Below are 24,175 nucleotides of genomic sequence, written 5' to 3' on the forward strand. Positions count from 1 at the left end.
GCTGTTTATCTCATTTATTAAAAATGCCCAATGAGAAAAATTCCATAGCCATCCCAGGCAAGCTGTAGAAATGCTGCGGTTCCTGTTAGAAAAGTTTCCTTTAACCTCAGTTTTTGTCATCACAAGAATACTTACATTGTGAACATGCAAAGCATACCACTTCAACACTGTTGTACTTCTTATTCTTCTCTTTTCTAGACTAAACACCAATTCGTTCAGTCTTTACTTGCAGATATTACTTTTCTCCTGAACCTGCGATTATTCTTGCAGCTCAGCTTTGATTCTCGCAAGATGCATCTTGAAATATATTGCTCAAAATGAGACAGGGTTCTCCCACTGAAGAAGGGAAAGTCTTACTGCGTGCTAGGATGACAGAGACTTGGTATCAACTGCAGCCTTTAGATGCTGTTATAATATTAATTTTGTCATGCCGCCCTTCTGCTATTTTCTGGCCTGGGAAGAACAGTTTACTTTGGGCTTGGTGTTAATCAGTAATGCAAAATTAAATGATTGTGTGTGTAACAGAGCAATCTCTGTGGGAAAGTTTATTTATATTCAGTTAATTTTGAATATTTGTTGCTCCTGTGAGCAACAACAACAAAAAGAAGTAAATTACCTGCAGAGTTGTAACATAATTTAATAGGTTGAAACCTAAAGGATTCTTGTTGAGGGTTCCAGCGACAGCGCTTCCCCCTTCAGCTCCCAGCCTGGCTTGATCTCTGATTCTGGCAGATGTGCAAATGCTCTCTGTGTGTCTGTCCGTCCTTTTCGAAGTGCCATCACTTTCCCCTCCTGCCTCTGAACTTCATGTGTCTCCACTCACCCTGCACATTCCCTGCAGAGGCTGAAGATTCCCCTGTTCCTGATCAAGCTCAAAAGACAGGTTAGCTCTGAAGCCAGCCAAGAGCTCACAACTCTCTGTCTTCCTTGCAGTGGTGAAATTTCAGCAGCGGTTTGTGTTCCCTGTCCGTTTTGGTGGAACGATGATAGAGCACTGGTGGAGCTCTGACCTTGCTTTTAAAATCTACATGAGAAAAAGCACACAGAAAAAGGTACTTATTAAAAGCTGTTTATACGTTGTGTATTGAAAAGCAAAGAGATTCTTTGCATTCCTATTTCCTCCAAATACTCACACAGACAGCAATTGCTTTTCTAAGTCTTCTGCAATGCTTCGTTGCAATTGCTGCCGTCTCAGCCGTCAGAGGCAAACCAGACAAAATAACGCGGCTTGACTTGAGCCACTTAATCGACTATTGCCAGATATTACGAAGGGAGATGACATTATGTGCAGATACTATAAGTTGAACTAATTGTTGTTCAATCTTGTCACCCAACTAAATGATTTTCTGAGTTCGAGACTGACAGGCAAAAAAAATTGTCCTTGCCTCATCTTTAACACCGATCTCTTGCTGTTTAAGCATATTGGATCGATTACAAGCATTAGTCTTCAGTGAGAACGCCGCTCGTTTAGCAATGTAGCATGAGTTAATGTGGATGCAGTTGATATCATTACTCTGCCTAGGGTAAGGGGAATAATATGAGGTGTGAGAAAGTGGTGTAACTTGTGCATTTGGAGGGGAAAAAAACTGTCTTTCATTTGGCTACAGATATTTGCATAATCATCTGCACGTGATGAAGTCAGTGAGAGGTGTTCACTCAGCTTATGTTTTGTTTTAATCAACACCAAGGACATCTGCCCGTCTGTTCTCATAGGAGCTTTTCTTTTAACGGGTGAATAAATGGCATCTTTAAGTATGGACATTTTGCACAGTTACTAGGATTTGGGATGTTCATTTTTGCATTAACCTGGAAATGTTTGCTGTAGGCACTGGGAGAATTTTCCTTATTCTTGACTGCGTGATCCTTGAAATGGGAACTAAGGGAAACTCTCCTGCAAATCCCCATTGGTAAAACTAGTGGTGTAGGAGTGGGGAGGGTGAGTGGCTGCCCACGGCTTCCCAGAAGGCTTTCATTTCACAATATGCCCTTAGTTCTTTAAACCTGACAGAAATCTTGCATAATGGATTCTTTTTCTGCCCGCAGCCGGTGGCCGTCGGCTCAGCAGCGCTCCACTTACGCAAGGTTATTCAGTCTGAGTTGCTCACCGTCAGCTGTGAAATACCTGTGGAAAAAGAGGGAGGTCAGACACAAGTCGGACCACTGAAGGTATGTGTTTTACCATATCAAGTTTGATCTACATGACCTGTTGTTACCAATTTCGGCTGGATATTCTCTCTTTTTTTAAATTTTTCCTCCTCCTCCTTTTCACTTCTTGTTTTAATTTACCAGGTCTTGGAGATTAAGGTTTGTAAGACCAATACAAGATAACACAAACCTCTTTTTTCCTTAGGGTTTTGGAGAAATATTTTGAACCTCCTCCAAGTCTAAGGATGCTGCTGTGTGAAGTTTCTGTGGCTGCAGGGTAAAAGGAGGGTCAATAAGCTAGGGCTTGGATACAGAAACCACTCTACAGGCAGATTTTGGGTGGCAACCGAAGTTCAGTGCAAGGCCTTATAGAAGGGGAAGCTAATATTTAAAGAAAATTGATTTTGGTCGCCCTGTCTCTTAGGTTTCACTTGCTCAGTGTCATACCTGCCTATCCGCAATGCGTGTGGGGGGCATGGAGGATAAGGGATATCGGCTGTTGAAACCACTTCACATTTCTTGGGTTCTTTCTGACAGATGGCCTCGAACTCCTCATATTTGGACGCGTTCTGCATACCCTTTAGGAGTAGATACCGTTTGGGATCTTTTGCCGCAATATCTTGTCTCATGTCTCCTAAGTCACAGGCAAAATTCTTGAGTCTGATTATTTTGTTTTCCTTATTTGGGCATTTTATGGCTCCAGTCCTTTTCTTTATCCTGTTACCTTATCTTCTGGGCTTCAGTTTGTTCCTCCTCTTCTTGCTGTCTTGTCATGTGAATGAATCCAGCAGATCTATGATGCTCTGTAACAGTTAACACTTGCAATTCCTTTAACCCTTGTTCTGGTGTTTCTTTCATTGCTTTCACACACACTTTTTCGTTCATACCAATCCAACTGTTTCTCTTGCAACTCTTGACAACATGAAGAGGCAATTCAAACATAGGACAGAGTGTTAAAAAACAAAGAAAAGCCAAAAACCCCATCCTCAGAAAAAAAGAAGACAAATGCAGTGGAATATGTAGACCATTGGAGAGAAGAAGAAGGAGCCCACAGAAGGGAGAGGGGTTAGGGACAGCTAAAATCAGCACAGAGTGTAAAAGTGAAAAAGCAGTGAAATAAAGCATTTAGAGAGAAATACTTCTTTTTAATCATTTTTCTCCAGCAGCAAGTGCTGTGGAGCAAATAACAGTAGTGATACTTTGCCACAGTACTCTTCACCTTGGCTATGTAGGTGTTCCTTTTTCAGCCAGTGTTGTGATTGGTTTTACTTTTTTCCTTTATTCAGATGAAATTGTATGTTTTTATACTTCAGTTACTGCTTTATTTGATAAAACCGCAGGTAGTTTATTTTGCATTGACAGTTGTAGCTTGTAACCAGCATGTGTCTAAAGGTAAGCCTTCTGGGTGATGATCTAGCACGGTTCTTGAACGTTTTCCTGAGTTTACGTTGCAGTCTCTTGTCTTTGTACGGGGCACGTCTTCTGATCAGCCCGCCTTGCCTCGCACAACGCAGGTATCCTTAGAGCTCGCAGCCGACAACAAAGACTTCACTCGCACCGCCGCCAGGTCAGCTACGGCTGCGCAGCGAGTCCCGGCTCATGCTGTCAGGAGTCCGCGGCTGGAATCCCAGGAGCCCGACGGGAAGAGGGTAAATGCAGAAAGCCCTCGCTGCTTGAAACTTCACAGCCACGAGGACTCGCAGAAGACGGGAGCGGCCAGCGTAAACCTCGCGCAGCCACCGCGGGCTGTACCAACCTCTGTAGCTCGTGATCTGATGGCACAAATCACTGCATCTGAAGAGGCTGGGTTATTACTGCACGTGCTGTTGATGGTGCCTGATGGGAAGGATTTTGTTGCTGAAGACTACGGGCTCCACAGTTCTTGTAATGTGTATTTAAACTGCAAGCTGCTCAGCACGGAGGAGGCCACGAGATCTGCTGTCGTATGGGGCACAACACAACCTGCCTTTAATTTTTCTCAGGCAAGTCACAAGTCTTCCGCTTAACACTGATTGAAGTGTGCTATTCCCCACTGACAAACGTATTTCAAAGATAAGTAGCTTTTACATGCGTAGGAACTTCTCTGCTTGGCTCTGTCCGGTATATTAAAAATATTTTCAGTATTGTTTTGGCTGCATTGCACAGTTTGAAATGCAGTTCCTTGAATCATCCAAATAATAAACGAGACTTTTGAAGTACAAAAGGACAATAGTCAAAAAAGTTTAGGTTAAAACTTAAAAAAAAAAAGTTGTCGTCATCCTGATATGTAGACGTAGAATTTTTTGGTTTGTTCCATCGCTCGGTGTTTTTTGTCTTCTCAATGGATATATCAGCACAGAAGTGGGGGTTACTGTCCTAGTACGGGCCAGAGCCTTCCCCTGGCAAACAGCAGAACTTCAGGCATTTAATAATGGTATGAGTTTGTAATTTTTTTATGGACATTTTTCTTTGCAAATGTCATTCATTTTACTTCTAACAGTGCCTAGTGACTTGTGAGAGTGAAATGTAAAAACATAGCAAAAGACATCTGAAACAGTTGTCTGAAATTATCTATCTGTTGGTTAGTAAACAGGCGTTTAAAGATAAAAGCAATGTTTTTTAAGATAGCATATGATCTTACGTTATAATTTATCTAAATTGCATTTATTTTCCTGGCTCGCTCTTTTCCAAACCTACCAGTTTTCTGAAACTTGTTAGGCAAGTATGCGTTTAATTTTTAATTTCCATTTCTAAAGAGCACAGTTCTGTAGACTGGAATAATGTTGTGTTACCAGAATGCTCTGTACCTAGCAAATAGCTTCCAGTGTATTCTGTGTCCTAATTCTGCATTAAACTCTTTCAGGTGATGCCTTTTTCATTGACTTCCAAACACTTGGAGCGGCTGAAGAACAACGTCATGGTTATTGAAGCGTGGAACAAGATGGGAAGCCCTGGCTGTGACAGACTGCTAGGACTGGTGAAACTTCCTCTGCATCAGTTTTACATCTCATTCAAGTAAACCTCTTTGTTCCATATTTTATTGGGTCGGGATATATCCGAACTGATGCTCAGAGAAAGAAGGGAAGGATGGTGTCTGGGGTTTGTGTGGGAGGGTTCTTAATTATACTTTATAACAAAAGGCATTTTTGTCGTGCCAAGCTTCCTCTGGCACTTTTCCTACACTGAGCAACATAGGGGTAAGTTACACTGTCCTCGTACAGAAATACGAGTAGGCTGTGAGAAATAAAGACACTGTGCTGCGTTAGGTTTGGAGCCAGGTTAACTTGTGGTCCTGTGGAAGAGTAAAACTAGAAGAGATCGAAGTGACTGCACAGGAAAAGTAAGCGTGGCTTTCCGTTGGTGATTTTCCAAGGTTATGACTGATTGATTTTGTTCCTGATTATGCTCTGTGTAGCTCCCATCGCTAGGGATGCTGTCAGTTTGCACAGCACAGGATAATGCTGCGGTATCAAAAAGGTCTCTGCTTCATGTTTCAATTGTCATCTTATCCAACAGGTCTCTCCAGAGCTCTTTGTTCTTTTTGGTTCAGTGTTTTGGCTTCTTGTTCAGTCAAGTAACATACCTGCTTAAAGGAATTTAAATTAATGGAAATAGTGGACAGAAGCGATTCTTTCTAATGCAGAGGATTAATTCCTTTTATTTTGGTCAGCCTAGCCATAGGTGAAAATCAGATGGTGCTGGAACTGACTGGCCACTACTTTGTTAATTATTAGTGTGTCAGTTGTATAATTTTTTCAGTAATCCGACGTAGTTTACTTGTGTATATCTTCCGTCTATTATTAGGGGTTTTTACATTTCTCTGGGAGACTGTCCCCGTTCCTTCTTTTCCTCCTGCCCAAGTCCATCCCCAAAGGCACGTAACTGCCTCATAAAACTATAATGTGGCTACAGAATATTAATAGGAGTCTTGTTCCAGTTCATCACCTCGCTCACAGATTTCTAGGCTGGCTTACAGCTAAGGCCCTGGTAGTTTTTGGAGAGCTGTGCTTTCTCATTGCTGAAAATAGCTCACGGATCTCTGCTTTGTGAAGACTAATGTAACTGAGATGGATTTTGGAGGAATGGAGATAGATTGGTTTCTAACTGCATTGAAAGTCCCGTCTAAAATGAGCTTTGTGCGATGGCGTTCATATCCAGCTGGCTCGTTCTCATGCTGGGGTGCTCTTGCTTTTTTGTTTTATTCTGTTCTAGAGATCCAAAGATTTCCCACCTGCTTCTTCAAGCTCAGTACCCCGTGGTTGCTGTGGACAGCTATATGCCTGTGGTAGATGTTTTTACTGGCAGGAGAAGTGGAAGCCTGAGGGTCATCCTGGCGATGGGGTCAGCTGATCAAATAGTGGCACTGCAAAGGCTAAAAAATGAGGAAGGCATGGTACCTCCCGTCCCACAGCGCCCTTCCCACTCTCTGGACCCTCCTCCTGCAAAGCCCACAACGGTATCGTTCAACAAATTCCCGTTCTTGTCATTAGGGACACGTGAAAAGGATTTTACCAGGGGGTTCGCTAACAGACCAGTGATCCCCAATCTTTTTTGATGCCGTAGCCGATTTTGTTATAAATGATCACGTTCTTTGCAGAATTATATTGTTTGTACTCTTTTCTTACCCACTTTCCCTCACCAGTCCTGACGTTATTGCCCTTTTTACTGCCCTGCGTACCCACTGTTTCAATCTACATGACAAGCGCAGTAAAAAACCAAAAATGCTAGAAAATCTCAACTCTCACAGCCTTATTCTGTACCATACAGGTTCTGCCACTATCTTTGAGTTGGATATGTATGAACTTTCATGCTTTTTATGTGCTGTGGTTTTTTGCTTTTGCAGGAAAAAAGTTGCATTTCAATTTTTCCAAAAAAAAAGTTTGCTTTCAAGCTTTCTGTGAGCTTTAGGGAGAAAAGAGCAGATAGTGGTTCTGAGCCCCGCGGCGCAGGCTTCTTACAATCTTATGCTCCCAGTCCTCTTGTATGCTGTTTCCTAAAGTCGTCCTTGCTGTGTGGATTTCCTTTGTTTTATTAGGAGTTAGACCAAGAAGGGGAAGACCTGATGGAGCATGTGTTTGAGATCCACGTGGAGGGTGTGAAAGGACTCGCTCCCTTGCAGTCCACCGTCTGGGGAGAGGCCGACTGCTACGTACAGTACTATTTCCCGGTGCAGGAGGCGGGTTGTGGTGCGCTGCAAGGAGCCGAATTGCACGAGGGTGGTAAGTTTCTTTTATAATCCGTCCTTATTTAGAGCATTGCTTTAGTTAAATATTGTTTAGTAACGTCCTCTCTGCTTAAGTAAGAGGGTTAGTATTTCTCTGAGCTTCCGTAATGCAGCCAATGCTTGCTTTCCTCAGAAGATCTGCGTACAACTGTGCTTGGGCTGCATCAGTAAATTAAAAGCCTGCTTTGACTGAGGCAGGTGGCGAAGTTCCCAGCCAAAAAAGATAGTTAGTTCTGAATCTCTTCACGTGGTACCTTTTTGTTAAAGATCCTAGAGGGCTTCGCCAACCGATCCTGCAAAGATGCAAGAACAGATTCGCAGGGAATACGAAGATTGCATGCGGTTAAATTCAACGAAGGCTTTACATACACAAGCCTTTCAAGATGCTCGTTTTCATGGATCTGCCAAGAGAAGACTTGCCTGTTTTAGATCATTAGAATTATAAAGGAGTATTTAAATATTTACAGTGGTAGAAAAGGACTTAGTGTTGATCTTGAGTGCTTTGAATCACTAACATCTATTTCCTCTGAAAAATGGCAGTCGGTAACATTGTTCCATAGCAACTCCTGTGGGCTGTGTCAGCTTCCAGCCACATTTAACAGTCGTTTTCAGCCTGTGGCGCACAGGTTCATGGGACTGCATGAATTGCTCGTCAAAGATTTGTGAAGTGAAGCTCAGAAGAGCAAGTCGTCTGGCGGGAGGGTTTAACTTCTTGTCCACGGGTCCCGCCTGCTGAAGGACTGCAAATAGAAAAAGGTTGAAACCCCCAAATGCAACCGTTTTTAACCAAATCTGCTTGACTTGTAGGCATCAAACTAAAGCCGTTTCGCACAGCAACCACTTTGTGTGTCCCTGATCCCGTCTTTAACGATGAGCATCATCATTCTTTGTTGGTTCCCGCTGATGTCCCAGTCCAGAGGCTCCTGGTCAGTGCATTTATGGCACCTGGAGTGGCTGGAGGAGGAATCCAGTTTGAAGTCTGGTGCAGGTACAGAATAACATCCTATTCTTTGTCGAAGTCACAGCAATACAGAGAGAGACATATCTGCCATTGAAAAATCTCTAGCTGTGGGATGGATATTTAATAATAAGTGAAAAAATGGTGAGCTCATCAACATTTGGTGATGAATATCTGCATTTAAGGTTGTGTTTAAGACGTGAGCCTTTTTTTCTCCCAAGAGCGTAGATTACTCTTTTCTTCTTACAACTTCATTAGAAAGTGTGTGCTCTTAGTTTGCTTTCTTCCACTTTGTTATCAGCATAGTGATCTAAAAGTAGTGTTTAACCACTTGACACATCTAAATTTTACTTAGTAGCACCCTGGCAGTATGATTTCATTGTTTTGTTTTGTTTTGTTTTTCTAATACAAGTCACCAAGTACAAAAGAATATACTATAAAATGCTCGTAAGTTCAAATTGTAGTTTCTTTGGCAACTGAATTAATTACTAGTAATGGAAAGCAGAGACCATGAAGACAGGTAGCTTTAGAAAAGCATAATTATGATAACAACAATGCATTCATTCTGTAGTAAACAAACCAAGTTATTTAAAGTTTGCAAGTTCGCATGAGAATTATTACATGCTGGATGTGTTTACATTAGTGCTGGTAATGACCAGCGCAGTTGAAGTGACCAATTGTTGGTACCTGGCCTTTCAAAAATGTGCTTTAGCTCAGTTTCCTGAGGACGTTTGGACTTCAGTTCGATCTTGCCCTGACCACTCACTGATAGTGACTGGTAAATTCAGGCTGTTTTGGGTGAAAGGAGCAAATTACTGAGCCCGAAGCCCTTTAAGAATTCTGTAAACATCCTCTTGCCAGTTTGCAATCTTCGAAATGGAAAAAGCTTACCAACAGAACCTTGTAATTAGGAAGGAGATTAGATACTGACTGCCAGATTCCAAATCAAGAGAGTTCTTGCTATGATGCTGTCAGCATCTTGAATTACTCCTAGAAGTGTATGGGGGAAGAAGTAGAACCCAACAGGTGTAGTACTCCAAGATGCTGGGAGTACTATTCAGGCAGTGCTCTGCCCAAGAATCAAACAGTCGATTAATGTTCAGGATTTGTCCCAAAACGGAAAGAGAAACACAAGGCTGTAGCACTACCATGTTACGCAGTCACTGCTGCTGAAAACCCAGTGGATGCCTTTCTCCTGATCTACCTGTTGTTCGTTAGATACAGTGCCCAAACTCATTTTAGGATGAGTCTGAAGCCAAGTGGCACAGTAAGAAGCAGTCTAGAGGCATTTTTTATACTCACAAACTGGTACCACAAATCTGTTCTGCAAGTAGCATTTTTATTTATTAATGGAAATTGAGAGCGGACAATATTTCGTGCCAGATCCTTGTCTTGTTTTTCTTTGGGATGCCAATTTTTAGTAGAGTTTCTGCTAGTTGACTTGCTAGGACTAGTGCAGAAGTATATTTGTAGCATTATCTACTTGACCACTTACTGTTTGTTTGTTTGGTTTTTTTCCTGTGGAAATTCATTTACTTGAGCTCATCCCTTAGCTGTCAGGAGACTAACTAGTGTTTGAAGGCACACAGATTAAAGTTGACTTATGTGCAGTCGTGAGAGAAATGATGATCATTTTGTCATCACCAAAACAGCACGATTGATGCTGCTGCTTTGTGTCTTACCAGGTATTATTACCCAAATGTCAGAGACCAGATGGTTGCCAAAGGGACCTTGCCTTTGTCCCGGCTGTGTGCCATGGTGACTATGCAGCATCGCGAAGAAATAGGGATACAGACTTTTAATCTCCCATTGGTCCCCAGGACTGATTCCTCAGCGGAATTTCATCTGCGGTCCTCAGGTAAGGAAGGCTTGTGGGTTTTCACTTCGTATTTAAAAGGCAAAGTCTGTGTCTTTGCTGCCAAGAGAAATAAAAATACGTATTTGTGTTGGAAACTGATACCAGCCATGAGTGTTTTTCCTCCCAGCCTTCACTATCACTAGTGAAGAATCAGTGATTAAACACAAGCGACCTCAAACTCCTAATAAGTTTTAAAAAGCCCTCCCTGCGTATTGAACTGCTTAGTTGCCAAATAAGCCGCAGTCTGTAGTTAAGCTTCCTATGTGAGGTAGGGAATGGGAGATCTGAAGAAGGGCTGTTCACGGTATGTGGTGTGGGCAGAGACATCTTTGTTCTGCTGTGGTTCTTTCAAATGATACAGACATCAGCTCTGGGAGGCCACTGAGGAAATCCGAGGCAGCTTCTTGGAAAAAATGGCCATTAAAAAAGCTGGGGCTGGAGAGGGAGTCCAGTATGCTTCAATTATTTTGTAATAGGTTAGCCACGTGCAGCAGCAGAAAATCTGTCTCTCTGAGGATTTTGTCACTGCAGTGCTATAAAAAAGATGTGTTGAAATACTGCAGTGGGATATTTAAAAAGTATTACAATGAATGCACACATGAGGGCGCGGCTGGGTTAAACAGCCTCTCCTAGCTTTACTAGGCCATGAATTTGCCAAAGAGAAGGAGCCATTACGACCATCTGATCTGACTGCCAGTAGGGCAGGCTGCAGGATGCAGTCCTTAAAATTTCCTTCTGTGCCTCCTGTATCGGGCCGTAACTTCTGGCTGAAGTACGGCATCTTGCACAGTCAATCCCAAGGGATTTCATAGGGAATTATTTTTTTGCATCAGTAGAGTAAGTTTCTTATTAAGAGGTATAACTAAATATTGATTATATTGGATGTAACTGTATAAAAAGCTGACCGTTTCTTTCCTTTCTTTCTTTCCTTTAATCCAGGCTTGCTTGATGTGAGTGTGAGATACCAACAATCCGTGAAAACAGCAGCAGGAATAGCTGCTCAAGCTGTTTCTCTTTCTGTACAAATACACAGAGCAGCTGGTTTGCAAGCAGCAGCTAGGTAAAGCCTAATTCAAAAAGGAAGATTTTTCTCTTAAAATAGCTTTATCTGGAGGCAGCAGGCTGAGGCGTGAGATTAGAACAAGTTGCAACTGGCCAACTTTCCACGTGCAGAGACCGAGATTCAAACTGGGTTGTGATCAGAAGTGAAAATAACTTTATAAAGAACATCAGTGGTTATTTTTGCCCTTTAAACTGCAGTACAGTGTGGCAGCATTCGTTCTGCAGAAGGCTTGAGACCGTAAGGGCACATTTTGCTACATTTCCACATTTTTCTACACCAAAGGCTGATATAAAAATTGGCGGATATAAACTGGTGCCTATTTGGGCATTGGATCTGGGTGCTACTGATGCTATTTAAAAGCTAGCCGAGATTGGTTTTCTTGAATTTCACTGTGGAAACATCAGTAAACAAACTAGGAAATGAAACATGTTCCATTTCACCAGAAGGCTGCTGCTCTAAGTGCACGGTATCACCTTAACTTAGTTCCAATATGCGATTTTCAAGAATTAAGAAAGAAAGGGCTAGAAGAGAGGGAGTCAATTCGGTAAGAGAAGGATGGCTCCTGTCATTCTAGAGCGGGGCTCGCTGGCCCTTTCTCAGTGTTGCTGAGCTCCTGATCCGTCGTAATCCAAGTAGACTGAACGAGGATGAGGGTCACTACCCTGCAGTGCTTGGAGAAGTTAAGAAAGTGGAATGACCTCAGGCTCCTCATCCTTCAGGTGTATGACTGGAGTAATACCTGGGTCTGTTTTACTTGTAAATAATTAATCTGCTAATTCCACCTCCTTTTGCTCATCAGTACTAGTCTGTAAAAATAATTTGGCTTAGCCTTTTGCTTCCTTCTGGAGCAGGTTCTCTGGGAAGTTACCCTGCAGCTTTTTCTACAGTAGAAGATATTTTTAAAGGTGCTGAGTACTTTCTCAGCCACATTGTCAGATCCTGACAATGATAAGAGCACAGCCGCCAGTGGTGGACCTTGTGATAGTTACTCTCACCATTTCGTATCTGTTCCTGGTCTGTTCAGAGGAAGAAAATAAGGTGAAAAATAATACGCAGCCAGAACCTACATCTGTTTTGACAGCATTCACTGTTTTATCCAATCTTTTCACCATGAAGACTTGAAACCTTTGCTTTAATTGTGTTGGTTCCTAGATCCCTTGTACATTATATTCATTCTCTTTCTTCTTTCCTTTTTATGTACTAAATGAAGAGCTGTGGCACAGAAGAACCCTTCAGTCCAGTACTATGCAGGTGTGGGAGTTAATGCTTACGTCTCTGTGCACCTCTCCTTCCTACCTGAGGCAGAGAGACGCACCACGCGAGCTGTGGCTCGTACTTTCTGCCCAGAGTTCGAGCACCGCGTAGAGTTTCCTTGTAACCTCGTCATTCAGAAAAGTAGTGGAGAAGCCTCGTGTCTGGGGGAGCTCTTGCAGTCTGCCAATATCGTCTTCTCCATCTACCATCAGAGCACCAAGTCAGGTAAGGAGGACAAGTGATTACAATGACTGAATGCTGTTGCAGAATGATCCAGTCCCCTTAATTTTTAATTTAAAAAAGAGACTCTTCTGTGCAGTTGCTAATAGATGTAATTACCTAAATTCTTCTCTTCAGAGAAGGCTTTGGGAGCCTTTCCCTTGTGCAAAGAGAGAAGGTTTCTAGGACTCCAGGTGATCAAGATCACCTTTTAAATGAAAAGCTAATGCAATTAACAGTAATAGTGCTTGTCTCTTGGAGCACCCTGCCTTTGTATGCGCGTGCCTTATTGCCTCCACTTCACGAAGGAGGTAATTCAGAGAAATGATAGCTTAAAAGCCTCCAGCGATCCTGTGGCAGATAGGCAGGATTCTTTTACAACGTAACAACATGTTGTAGAATTATTTTATAAACAAATTTTGCCTAAAGATGGGTTAAAAGTGGGTTAAAAGTGTTTTCAGTATGACAGCTGAGCTATTTGCTGTTGGGGCAATACAGCTTTCTTTCAAAGGAGATACTGTCTGAATCACTTTTAAATTTTGTGTTCCCATTTGATGTTATTTGCAAAATGATTTATTTTCTAGCCACTGAGACATTGGCAGCTCGGACATCAAGAGATTATCTTCTTGGGACAGTCACAATTCCAACCAGAGACCTGCTGAGAAGAAGATCAGGTAATACAGCAGCTGTACGCTGCTGGCATTCTGGGCAAATGCTATAGTAATTGCTTAAAACAATTTTCATTCCCATTTTGGGGGGGGTTGTTTTGGCTTTTTTTTAGACCAAAGTTCTCTCAGACATCACGCATGCCTTTATTAAAAATCCTGTATTAGAAAACTCACGTAAGGGTTGTTGTTTGAAGGTCAGTTTTCAGGCTGTAGAATATATAGTAGCTGAATGAATATTAACCTCCTTAGTATTTTATTCAGGGCCATTTATTTTCTACTTTAAGATGGGAAGTCCAAGAGTAGTAGTGTTCAGTGGAGGACCGGTGATTGCTTTTGAGATGTCAAAGCCCGAAACAAAGGCTTAGATAGTTAATCCAACTGCTTTCTAACCTTTCTTTAAACTAAATGTGAGATATCTCCTCTATCTAGTGTCAGTTTGTGATGATCATGTCTTGTAATAATAATGTTTTCGTTATCATCTTGGTTATTTCTGCTTTAATCTCAGTATAGTGCTAGTTTTCTCCAACATGAAGTTTTGGGTTTATTTTTAATGACAAGAGAGGAGGCAAAAGCTGAGAATGCCTGATTTTATAATTGGAGATTCACGGGATATAGTTTTGTTGTAAAATGAGTGTCGTTAATGAAATGGAAAGTAAAACACCTTTGGGATCAGAGCTACCAGTGAGGATTTCTGAGCTCTAACAGTTTGCTGCTTTTTCGGGTTAGAAATCATTTGACAAATTCCAAACTTTGACAAGAAAGAAACACTTCAAGGACTGGTCCTTGACTAATGATCAGAGCACGGACAATTCTTTCCTGATGTTTTTAAAAGGTAGGATAAGGCTAATTATGATCTTTTCTCCTGAAGGTATTACAGGCTGGTACCCGGTTACCCTGTCTGAAGATTTAATGCCTTCGCACTGCACAAACGTCATGCAGGCCGTTGTGGGAGGACTGGAACTTTCTGTTACCTTTGCTCACCAAGATGACAGAGAGCGTGTTTTGGAGGCCGCGAAGCTCTTAGGATGGAACAGTGAGGAGAGCCACGAAGACAGCATGGATGATAGCGATGAATGGGAGCAGAGTGACAATCCGGTGACCGTGACCATCTCAACTCCAAGAGTGTGGCTGCCACTCCACTGTGTGCTGCTTGCAGGCCAGACGCACCTCAATAAAAGCACTTATTGCTACCTCAGGTATAAGCTATACAATCAGGAAGCCACGTGGACTTTGCTTCGGAGGCCAAAATTGAGTGACGACACAAAGAACGTAACAGTGAACTTTAAGAAACCAAGCAAGGTGACTCTCAGAAGGAGCCAAGGACTGCTTTGGTTCTTCAGAGAGGAGAAATTAGAAATCCAGGTGTGGTGGGCGTATGGTAAAGAAAACGATGCGGAAAGACCACTTGATACAGATCGTCTTATTGGATCTGCCTATGTTGACCTCGCAGCATTAGCAGAGAGGTCAAGGACAACGCTAAGTGTTAGCGGTAAGTTCCTAAAGAGCATTGTCATGTTTCGTTCCTCTTCACTGGTGTTTTAGTTTCCTTCCTTCTCTAGTCACTTGAAGCAAAACGTTTACAGCTTTGTTTTGTCCGGCATGCAACGCGCAATCAACTCCTCCTTTCACTGAAGATAAACAAGGTTAAAACGCTTGCTTCTCTGAATTCCAAACTTAGCAAGTTTAAAGAGGTGAAAAATTGGCAGTAATGATGAGTAATACAGAGAGCAATTAGCCTGTGTGGATTGATGATTCTGATTTCTTCAGAATTACGGATTTGGCATCATAAGAGAGTGAGAACGAAAAAAAATAATGTCTCTCAAGGAGGCTGAATGCCTGCAGTCAGAGCAAAGGACTAGACACCAAGCAGGTGGTGGAAACCTCTGCTTCGTTCGGTTACGTAGGCTTCTGTCGTCTGCGTGGGATCCATCAGCCACCAGCTTGCAGGCAGATTTACGGACAGGTTATTGGCTCTTCTTTGGAGCACGCTCAGGGAAGGGAGAAGGAACAAGAATTAAAACAAGATTTTACGCTGCGTATGTATTGTATTTTCCATTTATGTGTATAAAATTACGCAGAGGCGCTATTCCCAGGACTCTCAGGAAGCTGATGTGCTTTAAAATAGTAATCTGGGCTGCCAGTGGGAAAATGAAGGTGGACCCAATTTGGGGGATTGGTCACCTGTTTTTAACCTTTACAGGCTGATATTTCTAACAGTGCGCTGGGTGGTACCTTCCATAGAAATTACATTGGAAAACAAAATTCATTCTGCTGGTCCGATGTGAGATCTTTACTGTCATGAACCGTGCCAGCTTTTTCCCAAGATCCTAGTTTTCCTTTGGCTTGTTTAGCCAGTTGTTTGTGAATTCTCTTGCAGGGGTTTATCCGTTGTTCAGATGCAATGCTGCAAGCCTAGCAGGAGCTGCTGTACGTGTTCACGTCGTTCTTTCTTCCACTTCTGCTGCTCTGCCCAGCAGACTTCACTGGGCTGAGGAATACAGCAACAGTGAAGAGGAAGGCACAGAGAAAGCGCCTGATCTGAGCCAAGAGGTCCCTGAAAATCCGAGTCAGAAATTGGATATCGTAAGTTCAGAAATCACCAACGGCAAACCACAAGAAGACGACGTGATGTTTCTGGAAAACACAGTTGCTGTCAATATCCTCGTGGAAAGAGCAATGCACCTCAGTTTAAAAGGTAACGCCACCACCGCCGCCCTTTTTTTCTTTCTTTTTTATTTTTTTTTCTGGGGTCTGTTCATTACAGATACCGCGTGGAGCAATTTACAACCAAATCCTCCAACTTACTGCGGCACAGTGAATGGATGTGATGGGTTTTGAACTTGGCCTTGTAGTGTTGCAACCCCAAGAGCGCTGCATTGATGTATAAGTACAGGGGAAGCACAGGTTAAACTACTCAGCCTATCTCTTATTAATAAAATCCAAAATATAAATAATAAGGTTCGCTGTTACAGATGACAGCTGAATTCTGAAGTTAAGCATTATCTGAATAACTTAACCCCAAGACGCTCATATCTCAAAGACTCTTGCAAATTAGCATTTTTAGCGTATAACCGCAAATTAGCATTTTTAGCGGATAACCAATTTGTAAAGCTGGCTTACTCGTGCTATCTGGAGACTGCCAGCCACAGCGGGGAGGAAGGGCGATGTAAGGGCAGAGCCATCTGAGCTTATCCAGGCTTAACGCCGCTTCCCGCTCCGTAGAGTGGGCATTACAGTTTGGTGGCTAGTCGCTATGCTGAGGGTCACCAAAGAATTGTTCTTTGCTTTTAAATTGATGCTAAGTGGATTAAAATATTCCTTCCTAGCAGGTGATGTTTGGTTTTGCACAGCAATGTAACCCGCTTGGTGAATTTGCAGGTTTTTGGAGCCTTTTGTTTTTTTCCCTCGAGTTGCAGTCTGTAAATGAATCTCTTGGTTAAAGATGAGTTAAACACTTTAAAACACATCAGGTGCTCTGCCCTTCACCTTGGGCACCTCCGGCGCTGCGTGACTTGATCACCTTGTGTTTGCTCAGCACTTGGAGGGATCTGATCTTGTTTGGGCCATTGCACGTTACCTAAATACAACCAGGAATAAGGAACTGACCCGAGGTGAGCTTACTGGAAAGGTCTCTCTTAAGATCAACTGTTTCCCAGCCCAGGTGATGCGCCAGAAAGGAACACTCGGCGTTTTATGGCGTGATAACACAACTAAAAAAGTCAAATACAAGCCATGATTTAAATATAAGTAATTCTGCTACATGCTGAGCCCCGCAGATGGCTTTTTTATCATGATTCTGCAATCTTCTGGAGTTCATAGTCTTTGGAAACCTGATGCAACGTGGTTTGCTACGGCAAAGGTTTTCATGGGATAAAGGAGGTTCCTTTCGATGGTGTGCACTATTGCAATATTTCCATCTTCAAACAACTTATCATTTTAGGGGATTTTTAGAAGTAACTAACTGAGAGGCAACTGATACAGCGAAACAAATGCTACATAAGCTGGTTTCAAGAAGAATTTTCATTCTTCCTGATAACAATTTCATCATTGTGTTACAGATCAAAAGGCTGGAATACATTTCCAGCCCAGTGTATTATGGATGATAAACTTCCTGAAATTTGGGAAGAATTACTTAAGATACACAATTTTCAGAAACTGAGCGAAGATACGAAATGTTTCCCCAAGCCTCTTCATGTGTCTCGTGGTCTAAAGTCAATCTTCCTGTTTTCTTTTTCTTCATCTTCCGAATAATGTAGAGAAAAGAAATAGCCTAAATGTCATAATGCTGGAAAGGAATGAAATTAATTCTATAAAAATGCAGAAGTTCTACAAAATGCAGAAGTTCAAACCGACAAGTCTTTTCTCTAACTTAGTTCTAACCGTTTCGAGCACTGTTTCGAACAATATCCGAACAGAATTTTCCATGCATCCTTTAAGGGCTGAAGTCGCTTTAATCTGCAGTTGCTAACCTCTTCCTGCCATGTTTTTCATCTTTTTCTGTCCCGTCCTGGCATCCCCAGGGAACAGATGTCTGCTCATTTTCTTCTCTCTGCGGTGGTCTTTTTTAAAGTTAAGCTTCACCACTAGTGAACAGCTGCTGGGTTGGCGGGCGTGGAGCCTATGATTCTCTCCCCGCAGAGCAGCTACAAAACAGAAGCGTAGGAGCGCGGGCTTCTCCACGGACCTTGCTGGGACGTAGGTCCCTGTGTTTATCAGTGGAAAATCATCCCCAGCAAAAGGGAAGGAGTTTCCTTTCCCACTCCTGGCTTCCCTGCCAGGACGCTCCTAACAGAGACTTTTGTCATATGGATGACTGTCCTTTCAGAATAATGTGAAGAACAGGTTGGATCGTTGGGCCCAGGCCCCGGGGTGAGGGTCAGCAAGGCTCAGGGCCGGGTCCTGCCCTGGGGGCACAGCAACCCCAGGCACCGCTGCAGGCGTGGGGAGGAGCGGCTGGGAGCTGCCCGGTGGGAAAGGGCCTGGGGGTGCTGGTCGACAGCCGCTGGACACGAGCCAGCAGGGTGCCCAGGTGGCCAAGAGGGCCAGTGGCACCCTGGCTTGTGTCAGGACCGGTGTGGCCAGCAGGAGCAGGGCAGGGATGGTGCCCCTGCGCTGGGCACTGGTGAGGCCGCCCCTCGAATGCTGTGCTCAGCGCTGGGCCCCGCACCCCAAGGCGGCCATGGAGGGGCTGGAGCGTGGCCAGAGCAGGGCAGCGAGGCTGGGGCAGGGGCTGGAGCACAAGGCTGGGGAGGAGCGGCTGGGGGGGCTGGGGGGGCTCAGCCTGGAGAAGAGGAGGCTGAGGGGAGCCCTCATCGCTCTCTGCAACGGCCTGAAAGGGGGCTGGAGCCGGGGGGGTCGGTCTCTGCTCCCCAGGAACAAGCGATGGGACGAGAGGGAACGGCCTCAAGCTGCGCCAGGGCAGGGTTGGGTTGGGTATGGGGAAAAACTTCTTCCCCCAAAGGGCTGTCAGGGCCTGGCCCAGGCTGCCCAGGGCAGGGGCTGAGTCCCCATCCCTGGGGGGATTTAAAAGCCGGGGAGATGTGGTGCTTGGGGCCATGGTTTAGTGGTGGCCTTGGCAGCGCTGGGTTAACGGTTGGACTCGATGATCTTAAGGGTCTTTTCCAACCTAAACGATTCTGTGATTCTATGAACATATTTCCAGTGACCCTTCAGCCATGTGGTAGCCATCGGCACGTTATGCTGCCGGTCCGGACCATGTCATGCAGGAGGTGCCCTAGGCTTCAGGCCAAGGTGTTTTACCACCCGCTTCCTGAACCGTCAGGTCACACATCTCGATTCCTCCTCTCACCTCATCCTTTGAACACTGCTTTTATAAAGCAGAATGAAACTACTATTTCCAAGTGTAACTTCTTTGCAAAGTTCAGGCATTGGGAGTTGCTAGGCTAAATCAGGCTCCGTAAGACTCCTTTGAGCTGAGCTTTCTTATTAGAGCCAACAATTCTTTCTATCATAGGCTTTTCTTTTCCTAGAAGAAAAGCAAGCTAGGACTTGAGAAATGCTGGTTTTGCCTTTGACCACAAAGATTGATTTTAGGTCTGCCTTTACATGCAGGGGGTGGCGTGCGAGTCCGGACGGGTCTCGCTCATTCCTCTAAGCTGAGCTCACATCGCCCACATCTGTGCTTGAATTGTCATATCTACGGTCTTATCAAACTGCAGTTTTGTGTGGCATGTTTTAACTGAAGTCATTGTGGATATTGTAAAAAAAAATCTTCTTCTCAAGCAAATCCTCATGGTCAAGGCATAAACGAGCAGTAACTCAGTAAGCTACTGTAAATCAGTCACATATGATCATATTTTCAGAGAGAATCAGACTTCAGGAGAAAAGAGACTTATTTTTACTTAAATCAGATTCATACTTATCGGTTTTGATCATTCTGGCCAGCAAGGTCTTGGAAAAGTCCAAAGCCGCACGCTGAGTCCTTGGAAAGCAGAAAGGAGGGAACACTGTAATAACTGAGTGATAGCTGGTTGCAAAGTCTGATCTTGTTTCCCCTTGGCTAAGTCCATTTCTCCTAGCAGATTTTGCCAGCTACAAATTCACCATCTGAACAGCTCCGTAAGCAGTAAAATGCTACTACAGCTTTACAAGCCGTGATACACTGCAGCAAATTAATCTCGCTAATGTGAACATGACTAAAAGGGTCCAAGCCTGGAGGAAGGGTCTCCTACGGAAGGGGAGAGGCCCTAAGCATCTCTCCTCCTTTTTGGACTATAATTCAGTGCAAGTGATTGTATAATTTCTGCCGCTTCCATTCAACAGTCTCTAATCCATAATATCCAGCAGCAGCTGGGGAACGTCTAGCTCCATCCCTTAATTTGCCCTCACGTTCCTCTGATGATAAACTATCTGCCTCTAAGTGCAAACGTACCCAATGAAGGCAGACTGGTTAATTCGTTACCTGTTTTCTCACAAACCTTCTCCCAGGCTGTTTCAGGATGAATGAGGACAAAAATACTTACGGTTCCAGCGCTGAACTGTGTTTACGCAAGGAGTCTTGTCAAGGTTTCACTGGTGCATTGCAGAGTGAATGCCATCCTCGTTGCTTAGCCTGGCAATCACAAAGGTCTCGTTTGTGCATAGATTAAAAATGGTATTTCCTAGAGCTACTTAAAAACAATTTCAGCAAAGCCTACCTACTGCCCCATGTATGGCTCCCTGGACTAGGACAGGAAGGCAATTGATTTTTCCCTCTCTAATTCTCGTATAAACTTTGATGTTTTGGCCAAAATGTTAAGGGCTCATCTCCACTAGACTTCCTTCTCTCAAATTTCCTGCTGGTGCAGTAGCAGGGCTGGTGGGAGCACACGTGCGCTTCATAGCGGCCGGTATTTTACTTTCCATGTGCTCTATCCCTGCTCAAAGCAGGGAAATAGAGGAAACTCTGACGATTGATCTGTAACACAAACTCCCGCTTCTGCAATGGGTAGGAAGGCGGTGGGAAAAGTTGGGAGGGAAGCCAGCAAGAATTTGAAATAAAATTGTATATACTGCATTTTCCTCTGTGTTTAAATCTTCATAACAGATGAGAGCGGTACTTGTTTCTACCTTGCAGGGATGTTTAGTTTCTCTATTTCAGTCTTTCTGAGATGAACTAATAGAGGCTATAAAAAAGTTTATTAATCCTTGGGTATCGTTAACACCAGCTGTGCATTTTCTTATTCAGTCAACACAAGTGAGCTTCCTCTCAGCAATCCGGCTGTGAAGTCAAACTGCCTTTTCTAACGCGGCGTTTTCTATGTTTGCAGCTAGGATTGCCAGACTCTGTGGTCCAGCATGGAGGGCAGGTCAAGCACTGGAACCGGGTGCTGGGGACCTAGGTTTTATTCCTAGCTTTGCCTCTGACTTCTCAGATGATCTTAGGCAAATGGTTTTTCCCTTTCTCCCTTCAATATTCCAGTTTCTGCTCTGTAAAAGGTTCATGTAATAGTTGCTCCCATTGTAAATATAAAGTATTTTCAGCTCCACCAATGAAAAGGAGTATTTCCTAGATGGTGGATTTCTTTGTTAATTATCTGGTTTTAATTGCTGAACTACCTTTAGATTTTTTTTAAAATTATTAATAACAAATCTGTATTTAATTCTGTATCATTTTAGGGAGTCCTTTGACAGAACGTGAAGTAACAGCGCCCAGTAGCTGCGTATCATTTGCTGTGGCTGGTGCAGATGCTCCAGTAACCACTTCAGTGATAGAAAATACAGACTCACCGGTCTGGGACTTCCAGCAACAAGCAAGGTAAGCACCGTGGACTCGCACAGCCACGCTTTGGGTCTGACGGCCAGGCTAGGTGTGAAAAAGACATATTCAACTCGGGGGGGAGTGTTTTTCTACTTACCAGGCCTGTACTCTCAGCTAAAAATGGTTGTTTCCATGTTTTACGATCACCACACGCTCATATCGGGTGAAAAGTTGTTTGAGGAGGCTTGGTCTTAAAGCTAACGTGAGGAAGGGCAGTTCGACGTGCGCGGAACCTCGGCCACGTTATATTTTGGCTTAAGACTTTGGGTGAGTCACTGTGTTTCCACTCATCTGTAGTTTCCCCGTCTAGAGGAAGGGGCTGCTAATTGCTAAAGGGCTCTTGGCAAGGTTAGGTAGGACTTGATCCAATTTATTGGCTTTTTCTCTATGCTTTACTTTGTTTCATGCTTAGAAATTATGCTCTGGTTCAGGACCAGAGCTCTAAGTTTGGATTCACCTACTGAAACTTCATATATCTGGCAGTTAGGTTTCTGATTCAGAGCTGTTCTTAGATATCTGAGCCTAAATCACAGCAGATGAATTAACCGCTCCAAGGAACCTCAGCAGATGGAGTCATAGACGGTACTATTCCCTAACAACCTGGTGTCTGCAGTCTCGTGGCTTCCCCGGTGCTTCTATACCGGATTTTAAATTAATTCCAACGCAGTAGCCAAAAGCCTTTTCTAAACTAGGTGGAACAAGTCTGTTACAGGCCACAAGAAAGCATACTGAATTTCTCTTGTCCATCACAAAACGCGTGCAAATATATACCAGTGCCTGCGCAGGAGCGGGCTTTTCTGCCAGGCCGTGGAGTTGGGTTTTTGGCTTTTCATTTGTAATATGAAGATGAAACCATTGAAAGATTGATAGCCGAAGTTTAAAGTTTTGTTTCAGAGGTTGCTTATGCTCAGGGTCGTATCTGAGTTGCTTCAAACAACTTAAAAGCTGCTCTACATTTGACACTTCAGTTTTCAGGGTGTTTTTTTTCCAGAAATCAACTTCAAATATTACAGCTTTTAACCATAACCCCAGTGCTTTGCTGTCACTGTATTACTGAGTCATGAAATAAACTGTATTTCCGTTTCTTCATGGTTTTATTGTCCTACCTTTTAAATTTGCAACAAGAGCGAGGAGAGGGAAGTATTTCTTGAATAAGCAAAAGACTAAACCATGTAAAGATGTTTATGCTTTTGAGGGCTGAATGATTTTGGGTTTTGTTGTGTTTCCCCCCCACCATCATTCCAGAAGGAAACCGATTTGCCTGGGTAGATACAATGGCATTGAATCTTCAGAGGCATTTTACTGCACTTGCTCTTTTTTCCTGCTTTGCATAACAAATTATGATTTTGTGCTTAACAGATTATCCAAAGAACTTCTGCTGGATCCACAGCAAACCTTGGTCTTCAAAGTGTGGCATAAAGCAGGTAAAGTTTGGAGTGCGGTATTGAGAGGAATGTCTTTTCTGCATCCCTTTCCTTGGGTGACTTGTATTTAATACAAGTCAAGTCAATTCCATTAAGTAAATTGGAGAGTAGAATTGTAAAGAGATGTTTCGCCTTCCACTAGAAGAACGCTAGAGATAAATACCCATTGATTTCCTGCCCCATCATCATCCTTCTTTTCCCCATTAGTCATCTGGCAAGGTTTGGTTCCGTTTTTCATTTGATGGTATTTTAGAGGCAGGATATTCCCATTGAAGGAAATTCTTTACTGTGTCGTTCACATGCTGCTTGTTGTCTCTGCAGTTGGTTCCAGCGTGGCCAGCCAGTTGTAATCCAATATTTTTGTAGTGGCGTGGATATATTTTAACAGTTGCTCCTGTATCCAGTCTCGGCGTTCACTGGGGGGGGGTTGAAGGCCTTGGGTTTCAAACCCAACAAGATAAAAGCTTTTAGTAAGCATTTTTACTGAACCTGGTCTTTATTGTTAAATGATAAAAGATGCTGCTAATGGTTCAAACTGGTGTTTGCTTGTTTTGTTGGTAGCCCAGATTTAATTGGTACCAAGCAAGCGCAAAAATCTGTTTGTTGCTGGGAAGACAGCCCTACTTCTTCAATTCAAACTGCTAGGATATGATCTTTAAAATACTGGGGCTTTTTCTTTCTTTTTGCATATTAAAGTTCAGCTGACTGATTTCTTGCTTCAAAAAGAAACTTGCTGGGTAACCCAGCCTTTCTCTGCATTGCACAGAATACCGTGTGCGCACATTCATTCTCCTGCCAATCCCTCTCCCTGCCCTGGTCTTTCATTTTCTCTGCAGGGACATTTTTAGCTGAATAACTGCTACGGTAATCCAAATAATATCCTCTTCTTGGATAGGATTGATTGTTCTGTACTTCAGGTAAACTTGCAAGACAGAAAAGACAAAATGTTGCACAAAAATGCAACAGTGTAATGACAAATCAGCATTTTTGGAAGTTTTGACATGAAAAGGGAAGAAAGAGGAGTTTCTGAAGTGCGAATGCAATTCTGGAGGCAGAATGCATTTGCTGAGGTCCCCGGATTGGCCTCCAGGTTAATTTTTTCAAGTCCGATTGTCTCTTATTT

The 24,175-nt window shown here is 43.3% G+C and overlaps 1 protein-coding gene across 3 annotated transcripts in view; it reads left to right on the plus strand.

Annotated features, from left to right (window-relative positions):
* Positions 1–24,175, plus strand: part of C2CD3 (C2 domain containing 3 centriole elongation regulator) — a 39,785-nt gene that overhangs the window by 10,259 nt on the left and 5,351 nt on the right. For all 3 annotated transcript variants that reach the window (XM_082304820.1, XM_082304821.1, XM_082304822.1), the window contains 15 exons: positions 934–1,052; positions 2,044–2,166; positions 3,660–4,127; positions 4,988–5,139; positions 6,337–6,580; positions 7,160–7,343; positions 8,156–8,336; positions 9,992–10,164; positions 11,104–11,224; positions 12,438–12,706; positions 13,285–13,374; positions 14,237–14,857; positions 15,746–16,063; positions 21,487–21,625; positions 22,988–23,052. In XM_082304820.1, coding sequence (XP_082160946.1) covers positions 934–1,052; positions 2,044–2,166; positions 3,660–4,127; positions 4,988–5,139; positions 6,337–6,580; positions 7,160–7,343; positions 8,156–8,336; positions 9,992–10,164; positions 11,104–11,224; positions 12,438–12,706; positions 13,285–13,374; positions 14,237–14,857; positions 15,746–16,063; positions 21,487–21,625; positions 22,988–23,052 — 3,267 coding nt within the window. The remainder of the gene's footprint in view (positions 1–933; positions 1,053–2,043; positions 2,167–3,659; positions 4,128–4,987; positions 5,140–6,336; positions 6,581–7,159; positions 7,344–8,155; positions 8,337–9,991; positions 10,165–11,103; positions 11,225–12,437; positions 12,707–13,284; positions 13,375–14,236; positions 14,858–15,745; positions 16,064–21,486; positions 21,626–22,987; positions 23,053–24,175) is intronic.

Source organism: Platalea leucorodia, assembly GCF_965183815.1.
Source record: "Platalea leucorodia genome assembly, chromosome: 2".
NCBI lineage: Eukaryota > Metazoa > Chordata > Aves > Pelecaniformes > Threskiornithidae > Platalea > Platalea leucorodia.